This window comes from Capra hircus, chromosome 18, assembly GCF_001704415.2.
Source record: "Capra hircus breed San Clemente chromosome 18, ASM170441v1, whole genome shotgun sequence".
Lineage (NCBI taxonomy): Eukaryota > Metazoa > Chordata > Mammalia > Artiodactyla > Bovidae > Capra > Capra hircus.
In genome coordinates, this window is record NC_030825.1 from 36,910,478 (window position 1) to 36,923,280 (window position 12,803).

The following is a 12,803-nucleotide window of genomic DNA, read 5'->3' on the forward strand; positions in this document are numbered from 1 at the left end:
TTACCTTAGGCGCACTAGCGGCTTCAAATTGCTCTGCTGTTTCCTTGCCCTGTGTGTGTGTGTGTGTTTAGTCATCTCCGACTCTTTGGGACCCCTTGGACTGTCAGCCACCAGGCTCCTCTGTCCATGGAATTTTCCAGGCAAGAATACTGGAGCAGGTTGCCATTTCCTACTCCAGGGGATCTTCCCGACCCAGGGATCAAACCTGCGTCTCTTGTGCCTCCTGCATTGGCAGGTGGATTCTTTACCGCTGAGCCACCTGGGAAGTGCCCCCTGGCCCTGAGAGTGGATTTTTCGGTGTTTATGCTCCACCCTCAGCTATAGGTCTTCTTTGTGCACCTGTGCCTCAGTGCACACTCTCCCACAGCCTTGTTGCTGGATGCTTGCTCACCGGGTGGTGGGGAGTAGAAGGCTTCTCTGTTGTTTTGGATCAGCCTCAGCCTTAGGCAGGCCCTGTTGCCCTGGGTCTGGGAAGTGGATCTTCCTATGGTCTGGACCAGAATTTCCTGCCCCTTCCCCAGCCAAAGAGGGTGGTTTTATTTTTCTTTCACTTGGTCTCAGCTGCTTTGGGAGTGACAGAGTTTGCCCATTTCCCAGGGGTTTACGATTGTATTCTTTAGAGAAGGGAGCAGGTGGACCTCTGTATTTTTCCCAGAGCAGTCGCTGCTTTCCTTCTCCAGGCCAGCCCGCCTGAGAGGCTTTCTCTGGCACTGTATTTCCCATGAGCACCCACGGAGGTCTCACTGGAGAAAACCCTTGGAGTGTCTATGGCTCTTAATTGACTTTTATTAGTAATAAATTTCTAAACTTGACCTTTAGTAATTTATTAAAAATTGTACCTGAATTCTTCTTTCCTGCCTGTATAGTGGTTCCATCGTTCTCCTTCTGCCACAGGTAAGCCAGAGCTTGCATCTCTCTGGGGATACTCGTTTTTCCTTAAATTTCAGTCTCGTTGGTTGGCCTGTATCCTCATCTCGCTAATGACTTCAAGAAAAGTTATAGTTCCGTAGATTATCTGTTTTTTCTTGACATTGGAGTGGGAGTGATGCTTTTCTCAGCTTGCTATATCTTAAGTGAAAGTTAAAAGTCAAGGCAATTACATTTCATATTGTTTTAAAATTTTCCAGTGAAATGAGCTTATCTCTCTTTCTCCCCCGACCCCGTGATAAAATATTTATTTGGTCTTTGTCCACTGTTCCTGTTACACACCTCCTGAAATTTCCTCATAAGAGCCATAGAGGCATCTTTTGTTATAATATTAAGTTTTGTTCCCAGTTCCTCAAATAGCTCCAGATCAATAAAGGTTAAGTGAATGTCTTTTATTATTTATATAACAAGCCTCTTTCAACACTCATGAGTCTATGTCAATGAAGTGATTTTTGGAAGCATCTAGATCCTCTGAGGATGGGGGTTGCTTGCTCTAGGAACCTACCCTGTGATTAGAGGGCTGGAAGTTTTAGTTAAGGTCTGACCTCCTGGGAAGGAAGAGGGTCTGGAGGTTGAATCAGTCACCAATGGTCAGTGATTTGATTAGTATTGCCTTTGTAATGAAGCATCCAAAAGGAAACCAAAAGGGCAAGTTTTGGAGATCTTCCCATGCCTCTTTCTTCTTACCTTGCCACCTGCATCTCTTCCATCTGGCTGTTCCTGAGTTACAGCCTTTACAATAAACTGGTAACCTAGTAAATAAACTTTTCCTGAGTTCTGTGGGTTGCTCTAGCAAATTAATTGAACCTGAGGAGGGAGTAGTAAGAACTTCTGATTCATAGCTAATTGATCAGAAGCAAAGGAACAACTGGACTTGGAATTTGGCCTCTCAAGTTGGGTGGAAAAGGGCTGTTTAGTAGGATTGAGCACTTAACCTGGGGAATCTATTGCTGCCTTCAGGTAGATGGTGTAAGAGTTGATTAAACTGTGGCAGACACCAGATCTGCTTGGCGTTGCAGAACTGTTTGGTGGAAAACATACACATCTTGTATCAGAAGTCTAAGCCCCAGCCCTCTCTGCCAGCTAGGGTGATAAATAGGGGAAGGCCAGGTTCTCTGCTTGCCTCCATGTTGGGGTGAGTGAAAAAGTGCCACCTAAGTATCTTTGCACTTTTTTTTTTTTTAAGGAATGTAAGGGAGGGGAGAAAAAGACCTTTTCCCTTCACCCACTTTAGGTTCCTTGGGTGAGGTGTTGTAAATTACACTGGTAAAAGACAGACTGACGAGAAAAACAATCAAGTTTATTAATATGCATAGAGCATACACATGAAAGCCCTCACTGATGAATGAAGACCCTTCACCTGACTCTTATTTGAGTTGGTAGGCTCCTCTGGTGTTTCCTAGTTTTGTTTTCAAGCATATCTGAGCTCACCTGACAGATACGTGAAAACAAATATTTTCCCACATGCTTGCAGAGAGTCACCTTCATGGCTTGGTGCCAGGAATGAAAGGCAAAGTGGTGCTGCCTTAAAGCCAGGCCTCATAATAAGCAGAAGTAGGCTGGCTCAGCTCCTCAGGGAGTGGGGGAAGGGTTATTAATGGCCCCAGAGAAGCTTTTTCACTTGGGCTGAGGTCTGGACTTTGGAGCGGGGCTGGGGCAGGTAAGACAGGAATTTTGAGTGGGGCCTGTGGAGATTGGAGTTTTCTACTCCCTCTTGAGTGGCTGTGGTTCACTTGCTCTGAGCTCCATGAGGTAGGACTCCAGCATACCCATTTTTGTGGCTAGATGAGAAGCTTCTGGGAAGATGATGTACTGTTCCCATTCTTATTCCTGGAAGTTATCTCTGTGACCTTAAAGGACTGACTCCTCCTAGGTGGAATCAAGTGGCCTATCAGATTCTTTCCTCCTGAAGATGAGGAAGATGAACTAGGGGTTGGGGATCTGAATTCCCAGTTCCTGGGGCACAGGAATTGAGGGAGCGAGAAGGCCCTGCTGAGTGCAAGGTCAGGAAGGTGCTTGCCTTCCTCTGACAGATTCTGGGGTTTTCATCCGTAGGTTGGTGTGGGATCCAACTTCCTTGAGGTTTCTGGACTGGCCCAGTCGTTATCCAAAAGTAGAAGTGCGTGCGTGCGTGCGTGCGTGTGCATGCATGTGCACACCATCTCCCTACAGGTTGCCTTCCAATGCCATATCTGTGGATAAGAGGAGCCTTACAGTTATTGTTTGCCTATCAAAGTTCTGGGTCCTCTTATAGGGGAATCTCTTTGCACCCCCAGGTGGTAGTGAGGGGTGTGCTGAGGAGGAAAGCAAATAAGCCAATAGCAGATGAGTCTCACGTTAGGGTGCCCCCTGGATGCTCTTTCTCCATCTGGTCTTAACTATGTTATCCCTCTCTTTAGGGCACTTTTGAAAAAGAAAGGTTGAACAGGCAAGCAGCAGTGTGGGAAATAAGGTAAGTGTTGTGGACATAGCGACACATGGGTGTATATTTTCATGGAGTTTCTCTCCTTGGTCCAGTCTCTGCAATAGCATTATACCCTATCTTTAGCATCTTCCTAGCCCTTCCCATCACATCTTCATGTTCTTTACTGGCCTGAGAGTAGCTATAGACCTCTCGACATGTGGCTAGAGACTGCAGAAGTGCCTGTTTATGTTTGGGCAGAGGTAAGTGGGCATGGAAAGTGAGAGCCCTGGCAGGCTGGCTAGTGCTGGGACTTTGGTCTTCTCTGCAGGGCAAGTTTGCAGGTTTTAAGTTGGCAAGAACAGAGCAAAATAGAGAATTTCCTGACAGTCCAGTGGTACAGACTGTAGGCTCTCAGTGCTGAGGGCACAGTTTCAGTCCCTGGTCAGAGAACCAAAATTCTACAAGCTGGGCAGTACAGCAAAAAAAAAAAAAAAAAGCCAAAAAACAGAGCAAAACCTACATCTCAGGGAGAATTTATGCTGTGGATAAACCTAATGTTAGCCTACCCTGGGCATCCTGTTGGAAGTCACCAGCATATGGTGCCTGAGCCCTTTTGGTGTCTGTCTTAGAGCAGTGGAGGTTAGCCTGCCTCCATTTCTCTGTATCCTGTGGTGGGAACTGAGACAGGCTCATTGTATGTAGGTCTGCATATTGGTCACACGGTCCCTACATAAGAGGTGGGCAGGGAAATCAGCCTGCTTGGCAGGTCTAAACTAGAGCATTATCAGACGTTACCCTAGACTGACAGTACTTATATTCTTTGCAGGCTGTAGTAAACACAGGTGAAAGAAGCAGTTGCCATGGAAGCCAGGGAGCTGGAGAGTCCCACACCCACATACCATCTCGTTCCTGAGGCCAGGCAGCCTAGGGAGGAAGAAGGTGACCGCATGCTGCCTCAGCAGGCCACAGAAACTATGCAGCTGAAGAAGGAGATCTCTCTGCTGAATGGCGTCAGCTTGGTGGTGGGCAACATGATCGGCTCAGGAATCTTCGTCTCACCCAAGGGCGTGCTGGTCTACACTGCCTCCTATGGGTTGTCACTGGTCATCTGGGCTATTGGTGGGCTTTTTTCCGTTGTGGGTGCCCTTTGCTATGCAGAACTGGGGACCACCATCACCAAATCTGGAGCCAGCTACGCTTATATTCTTGAGGCCTTTGGGGGCTTCATTGCTTTTATCCGCCTCTGGGCCTCACTGCTAATTGTTGAGCCCACCGGTCAGGCCATCATCGCTATCACCTTTGCCAACTACATCATCCAGCCTTCCTTTCCCACCTGTGAGCCCCCGTACCTGGCCTGCCGTCTCCTCGCTGCAGCCTGCATGTGTAAGTCTGAGGGCTGGGTGGGGGAGTGTGTATGGGGGGTGATTTTTATAATGCTAATGGTAATTTGTATTTGAACAGCCTATTTTGCTTTTTTGTGTATGTATTGGGAAGAGAGGCATCTTAACTTTTTTGAAGAAGCAGTTTTACCAAGGTCATTTGTTCCTGAGATCAGTGAGGGTAAATGATAGGGATGGGGGAAGTTTGAACCTTTCTGTGACTTTTGGTGCCTCCCTTTCCTTCCACTTTTGGCTGTCCCTGAGTTCTGTTCCTTAGTCTACATGATAGGTTGGTGAATGTCTTATATTTATCTTGTCAGATGTTTAGATTGGTGTCAATATGGCTAGTTGAAACTTGACCCAGGAAAAATCCTTCAGTGCTGAGGCTTTTATTCTGCTACCCCCACCCCCCCGCCCAAAAAAAAGTAATTTTGCTTCCCCTCTTTCAATCTTAAACCAGTTTAAAGCCATCAGTGAGGAAATGGTCTTCTTTAGACTATGGGGGTCCCAAGACTTTCTATCCTGTAGGCTCATGGTGAAACCACTCCTTCTTGCAACTTCTACTCTCTGCAGGCTGATCTAAGCAGCAGGCATCACACCAAAATGGCTTTTTCCTGTTGGTGTTTCAGATTTCTTTTATGCAGACTGTGTAAACAAGCTCCTTCTGCAGCCAGTAAGGAAGGTGGCTTCTTCCCTGTATTTGGATTTCTGAGGACAGAACCTGAGAGATCCCAGTGGATCTCTATCTTCCTTTTTCTTATGAGGTAGTAAGGAGGAATTTTGTGTGAAATCACTGGACGGGAGAGAAGATTATTGTGAACTTAGTCCAGGAAAGCTAGTGTTTTAGCTGAGAAGTGACCCAGAAATCCCTGTGTCTCTTAGCATGGTGCTGCCAGAGGCACTTAATTATACTGTTTTTTTCCATATCTTTGTTTGCAAAACTTTGGCAGTATATGCGGTTTATCCAGTGTTAAAAATAGACTGACAGTACCTTGGAGTTAGCAGTAAAGGATTGTACAGTATGCTGTGTTTACTGACTTTAAGGAATTTATTAAAGGCAGATATTAAAGGAAACTTTTCTACAGATACCTGGGGGAGGAGAGAAGGTGGTTACTCAGCTATGTATCTGATAGGGTTTCACCAGGGGTCTCTAGCCTGACTGAGATCTCTAAAAAAGGCAGTAATTTTCTGATTATAAAACATGTTTGTTAAGGAGAAAGTTAAATTAGCCTCAAATCACCTGTAATCTACCCCAAGACAGGAGAACTTTTAATAGTTCAGTCACATTTCTTTCTGTTACAGAATTGGAACCATATTTTGTATATAACTTTATATTCTACTTTTTAAACTTAGTATATCATGAATTTCCCTCCCTTTTGTGAAATGTTCAAAAGAAACATTTTTTAAGTAGTATATATATATCTTCTGTTATATATATATTATTTTTATTAAAAGATAATGCATAGGCCCTACAGACAATTAGAAAAATGCAAAAAGAAAAAAGAAAATTAAAATCACCCATGATTTTACCTCTGAGAGAACTATAAATATTGTGTGAAATACCTCCCAGTATTTTTTCTTTTTCTGTTTATTCATCATTTTAAAAAAGTACCCTTGAGATCAGAGCTTCCCTGGTGGCTGCAATGCAGCTTGCAATGCCGCAGACATAGATTCAGTCCCTGGGTCAGAAAGGAAATGACAACCTACTCCAGTATTCTTGCCTGGAGAATCCCATGGACAGAGGAACCTGGCAGGCTATGGCCCATGGGGTGGCAAAGAGTTGGACACAGCGACCCTTATGATCATACTCTTTGTGATTTGTATACTGTATTAAAAAATTTTTAATATTAAATTCCTTTCATCAAATATTGCTAGAAAACGTGATTTGGGACACAGAAGTAGTTTCCAGGTAGTGTAATGGTTAAAATAATAGACTCCCTAGGAATTCCCTGGTGGTGGCCTAGTGGTTAGGATTCTAGGCTTTTGCTGCCCTGGCCTGGGTTCAGTCCCTGGTTGGGGAGCTGAGATCCTGCAAGCTGCTCTGCCTGGCCGAGAAAAGGCGGCACTGGTGGTGGTGGAGGGAGTGCTTCCCCGGTGGTCCAGTGAGGTGCCTCACTTCCACTGCAGGGAGCATGGTTTGCTCCTTGATCAGGAAACTAGGATCTAAGATCCTGCATGCCATGGGGAGGGGAGTGGGTTGGGGGAATTATGGGTTGGGGGCTGGGGAATCATAGGCTCCCATGCTAGACTGGGTTTGATTCCAGCTTTACCATTGAGTAGCTATTGACCTTGGAGGAGATATAACTATTGCCTTAATTTTCTTGTTTGTGAAATGGGAATATTGATTGCACTGTTGACTGGAAGAAAACACACAACCTAAATGTTGAGAGTTAGGTTTTATTTGGCAGACAAAACTGAGGACTTGAGCCTGGGGCACAGCATCTCAAGATAGCTTCTGAAGAGGTAAGGGAGGAGCCAGGATATATAGGAATTTTTGCAGCAAAGACCAGTAGTTGGAACATCAAAAGATTACTGTTTGTTTTTTTGCTCTGAGGCATGTGGGATCTTAGTTCTCTGACCAGGGATTGAACCCATGCTCACTGCAGTGGAAGCTCAGAGTCTTATCTACTCGATCACCAGAGAAGTCCCGAAAGATTACTGTTAATTAAAGAAAACCAGATATCCCAGGTTAAAGAATTCAGTGCTTTTCTATTTATGAGAAAAGTCAGGGGTCATTGACATCCTTCCTTTGATATATACCTCTGCTTTCTCATCCTGAGTCTACTCAGGGTACTCTGTCAGGGAGTGGCTGCCTGCTAGTTGGTGGGCATCCTGTTTCATCCTGAGTTCCCTTGGGGCTCTCGGAGGGGCAGCTGTAATGGCTTGATGGCCGCAGCATCCGTTGTTTGGCTGATAGGGCAGGCAATTTTTTTTTTTCAGTTTATTGATAGTATCTATCTGAAAAGATTGTTGTGAGGAATAAATGAATCAGTACACATATAATACTTCTCTCTGCCTGGCATGTAATGAGTGCCTTATAATATTATTATTAAAAATAATCCTACTATGGGAAATCTTTGTGTAGAAATCATTTTCAGAGTTTTTTCATATTCTAATGGGGTAGAATTATATAAGAGAAAACCCTGTGTCTAAAGAATTAAACTGTTTTAAGTTTCTTTATGTTGGTTTTTAGAAGGTTTTATGAATCCGTACTCTTTCTGAGCACCTGTAAGTGTCTGTGCATTGGTTTGGTAATGGCCTTAGGATGAATTCCAAGAATAACTAAATCAGAGAGGTCAGTCGTGTCTGACTCTTTGCAGCCCCATGGACTGTAGACTGCCAGGCTCCTCTGTCCATGGGATTCTTCAGGCAAGAATACTGGAGTGGGTTGCCATTTCCTTCTCCAGGGGATCTTTCCAACCCAGGAGTCAAACCCACATCTCCTGCATTGGCAAGAGGATTCTTTACATAGTGCCACCTGGGAAGCCCTAAGTCAAAGGGCACTTCTGTACATCATTTTTCATATAAAGAAGATTTTTATTTGTTAAATATTGTTTTCCTTTATCATTTTTCCCATTGTTTTTTGTGCTTAGGAAGTCTGTCTCCACAGTAGGAGCTGATTTTTTGATTGGAGAAGAGTCTTTACCTGTTAGAAAATGTGGTTATATAACTTCTTCCATTCAAATGTACCTTTACTCAAATTACTCAGTATTTGAATTCCTGAAAACGTGCTTTCTAGAAACTAAGGCTTTTCCATAAAGCAGGCCAGAGGGCAGGAACCTGTCAAAGCTGCAGCCAAGTTGTTAAAACCTTGACCCATCCTAACAGACTAGATTTTAGGGCTCAGTTTACTTTTCTCTTTGGAAATTAGGGTATAGAATCAGGTTGAGGTATCATCCAGCTAAGCTGGGGTGTGCTGGAAGGAGCCTCCTTGGGCAGGGGTGGCACTGAAAGCAGCCTGGTCTCAAGAGACATACATGGCAAGAAACCGATTATGTCATAATTAGGGCAAAAAACAAAGATCTGCACTGAATCCACTGTGAGGCTTGGGTAGGAGAATTAAGTCAGTCTTGAAACAGACATGACAGGGATCCAGGTTGTTTATTGGAAGATTGCCTAAAGAAGTTATATCCATGCCAGGGTAGACAATAAAGGTTCCATCCTAGAAGAAGGGGTCCAGGCAGTCTCCATGTAGCTAACTCTAGGTTGAAGCTGCAAGCCTATGGCTCACAGACCAGACTTGGTCCACACATGTATTGGGCCTATACAGTGTTCTAAATAATTTTGAATTACTTGCCAACATTTAAACATCAGGACTTGCCCTTTCTCTTGAAAAATCTAGAGTTTTGGCAAACTTGGACCTATATCCTGACACCATCAGTTGCATTTGAATAGTGGTTACTCCTCTAAATGAAGCATATAGTCTCTCGTTCACCCCAGTCCTCCACTCCCTCTTATTTTATATCCAGACATACTTGTCTTTGCTCATTTATATTACCTTCTTGGGTCCTGAAGGCACTGCTATTTTAGATCGTGTCTTCCAACAACCCCCGACCCCAGTCCCAGGTTACACTGGCAGGGAGATAGATCCAAGCAGCTTTTTTTTTTAAATTTCAGATTGTCTTAGCTACTCATTATATCAGAACAGTGGTTCTCAATTGGAGGTGAGTTTGCTCCCCAGGAGCCATTTGGTCTGGAGACAGTTTTCATTGTCACAACTTCTGGGAAGGGATGCTGCTGGCATCTAATGGGTAGAGGCCAAGGATGCTGCTGCTAAACATCCTATAACGCACAGGACAGCCCCGCACAACAGACTTCTCTGGCCCAAAATGTCAATTGTGCTGAAATTTAGAAACTGTCATTCTCATCATATATATTCTGGGATCTTGGGCTCTTCTGTGGTTAGTGGGACCTCAGGCTGCCCACTGAACTCAGTATGCTTGGGGCTCTAATTCACTTATGGGACTGCGGGGGCAAATGGCACTTCTTGAGGTTTCATAGTTCCTTTTTCTGGCCAGGTGACCAGCAGTATCCTTAGTAACCCAGCTGCTCAGCTTTGTAGGAGTACTTGATTTGCCTACGGAAGTGTGTGTTTCTGGCTTAGGTCTTGGTGCATTTATCTTTGTGGGATCCTGTTATGTAAACTCAAATACATCATTGAAGAGTATTTGCCATGAACTGACATGGAAGTCAGTTCAGTACTGACACCATGGCATCAGCAGAGGTCTGCTCACAGCTGAGACTCCATTGTCCCCAAGGGTTTATTTGGTAAGGCTGACAAGGAAGGAGGAGGAGGAGGGGACAGAAGAAGGAAAGAGAGATAGTCAAGGGTGAGACTGCAGTGAGGAAGCACTGTGTGATGTCTGAATGGCTTCCTATTGCCTTTTGCTGCCTTGGACTCATGCCTGGGCAGGGTTCTTTTTTTTTTTTTTTTTTTTTTCTTCTGGGCAAGGTTCTACTCTGAGCGGGAAGGCTGCTCTCTCCTATTTTGGTCAGCTGTTGTTATACATAGACAGCTTTCATATTCTCACAGTTAGAGGCCTGAGGAGGACTGGTCTTGACAACAGTTGCTCAAAGGTCCTGGACTCTAACTCTATATACAGTTTGAACGTTTTGATAATAAGACTCAATGTGTATTCTTGTGTAATTAAAAAAAAAGGAGGCTTTTTTTTTTTTTTTTTTTTGGAAGGCAGGTAGGTACATATCCATACACATGCCCAGAGGCAGCTTCTGATTATGGGAGCTCCATTTGGAAGGGTTTACTTCTCCTGGACTCTTGTAGAACATTTCTCTCCTAAGATGTTTGTTTCTGCTGCTTTTTCTTTTCCCACTTTGTCATTGTTGTTCAGGACTGTACTCCTCTATCCTTGAACGCCCCTTTGTCATACCCAGCTTGTTTGTGGGAGGAATTGGGAGGTTCCCTCTCCTTCCAGTGCTTATAGGAGAAAGAAGCTGTGATAATCAGCATAACTAGAACTACAGCTTCAGATGCTAGGCCATCTCCTTATCAGCAAGAGGTGCAGTTTTGTCTGAGGGCACATGGATTAATCAGGATTAGTTTGGGTTTCAAACAACTGAAAGCCAAAAGGAACATGGCTCAGGGCATATTGAAATTTATTTCTCTCACATGTTAAAAGTAGGCAGTGAGAGGCTGGTAGAATGACTTCTTAATTTTTCAGGGAGTCAGGTTCCTTCTTTCTATTTTATGGCTCTGCCATTCTCAACATGTGACTTTTGGCTGGTAGTCAAGGATGGATGCTCAAGCTCGAATCATGTCTGCTTGTGGCCAACGGGAAGCACAAGAAAAGGAACCTCTCACCCATCAAAGATACTCCTCTAAGGTCTTATTTATGTGAAACTTTGCATATATCCCTGGGTAAACCACTTAGTTACTTGGCCATCAGTTCAGTTCAGTTCAGTCTCTCAGTCGTGTCCGACTCTTTGCGACCCCATGAATTGCAGCACGCCAGGCCTGCCTGTCTATCACCAACTCCCAGAGTTCACTCAGACTCACGTCCATCGAGTCCGTGATGCCATCCAGCCATCTCATCCTCTGTCGTCCCCTTCTCTTCCTGCCCCCAATCCCTCCCAGCATCAGAGTCTTTTCCAATGAGTCAGCTCTTCGCATGAGGTGGCCAAAGTACTGGAGCTTCAGGTTTAGCATCATTCCTTCCAAAGAAATCCCAGGGTTGATCTCCTTCAGAATGGACTGGTTGGATCTCCTTGCAGTCCAAGGGACTCTCAAGAGTCTTCTCCAACACCACAGTTCAAAAGCATCAATTCTTCGGCGCTCAGCCTTCTTCACAGTCCAACTCTCACATCCATACATGACCACAGGAAAAACCATAGCCTTGACTAGACGGACCTTTGTTGGCAAAGTAATATCTCTGCTTTTGAATATGCTATCTAGGTTGGTCATAACTTTTCTTCCAAGGAATAAACGTCTTTTAATTTCATGGCTGCAATCACCACCTGCAGTGATTTTGGAGCCCCCCCAAATAAAGTCTGACACTGTTTCCACTGTTTCCCCATCATACCTGCCTGCAAAAGGGGCTGGGAAATGTCATCTATATTTTGGGCAACCGGACTCCAGTTAAAATTTCTATTACTAAGAGAAGATGGAAGAACAGATATTAGAAGATACATAGCCATCTTTGCCACAAAGCTTTTGGGGATTGTTTCTGCTTAGGGATTGGGTCTGGGGCTTCCCTGGTGGCTCAGGTGGTAAAGAATCCGCCTGCAATGTGGGAGACCTGGGTTTGATCCCTTGGTTGGGAAGATCCCCTGCAGAAGGGAATAGCAACCCACTCCAACATTTTTGCCTGGAGGATTCTATAGACAGAGAAGCCTGGTGAGCTATAGTCCATGGGATCACAAAAAGTCTAACATGACTGAATGACCAACACACACACACAGGGGTTGGGTCTGTATCTGCTATTTGAGTATTTCCCAGCAACAAGCCCCTAGAGAGCCTGAAAAGACCCTCACATGGGTCCCACAGCCATTGGTGCAGGTTTTCAGCAAAGAAATGAGATCAGGGAAGAGCGAGGACTTGGGTGCTTTTATTGTGGTAGTTGAATTGTGGCCTCCAGGCTCAGCCTGGTTGTCTGGTGCTTGAGCTCTGATAGGGTCCTTGGTGTTGGATGGGAATGGGAGTTCTGGGAGGCAGGAGGGGTGGGGGTCAGATGGTGAAATTTTGTTTCTCATTTAGAATCAGGAAAGCATTTGAGGTAGTTGGCTTTTGCTTGGTATGCTATTCTTGGAGCTCTGTGTTCTCTGGCAGGGCTGAGGGTCCGGTGAAGCAAGCGAGGCTCCTGGGGCCAGTACTCACAGGTTTGCCAAGCCATCCCGTGACAGTGAGTGCCTCCTTCACTTTTATGTCATAGGCTCCTTACTCACCTTACTCTACTCTTGGCCCTGCTCCCTGGCTACACATTGTTTTAAATGAAGTACTTTTATTGAGAAAGAAGTGTCTGTGCATGGTAAATAGGTCAAAGTATAAAAGGGTGTTCGGTGAAAAAATCTGCCTCTGAACTTTAGTCTTCCTCCCTGAGGCAACTGCTGTGACCAGGCTCTTCTGTGTCCTTCCAGCT

General features: G+C 44.8%; 1 protein-coding gene across 3 annotated transcripts in view; it reads left to right on the forward strand.

Moving 5' to 3' along the window:
* SLC7A6 (solute carrier family 7 member 6) overlaps nucleotides 1-12,803 on the forward strand; it is a 30,951-nt gene that overhangs the window by 5,332 nt on the left and 12,816 nt on the right. For all 3 annotated transcript variants that reach the window (XM_018062188.1, XM_018062189.1, XM_005692175.3), the window contains 2 exons: nucleotides 3,327-3,379; nucleotides 4,158-4,714. In XM_018062188.1, the coding sequence (XP_017917677.1) occupies nucleotides 4,192-4,714 (523 nt within the window). In that variant the 5' untranslated portion in view covers nucleotides 3,327-3,379; nucleotides 4,158-4,191. The remainder of the gene's footprint in view (nucleotides 1-3,326; nucleotides 3,380-4,157; nucleotides 4,715-12,803) is intronic.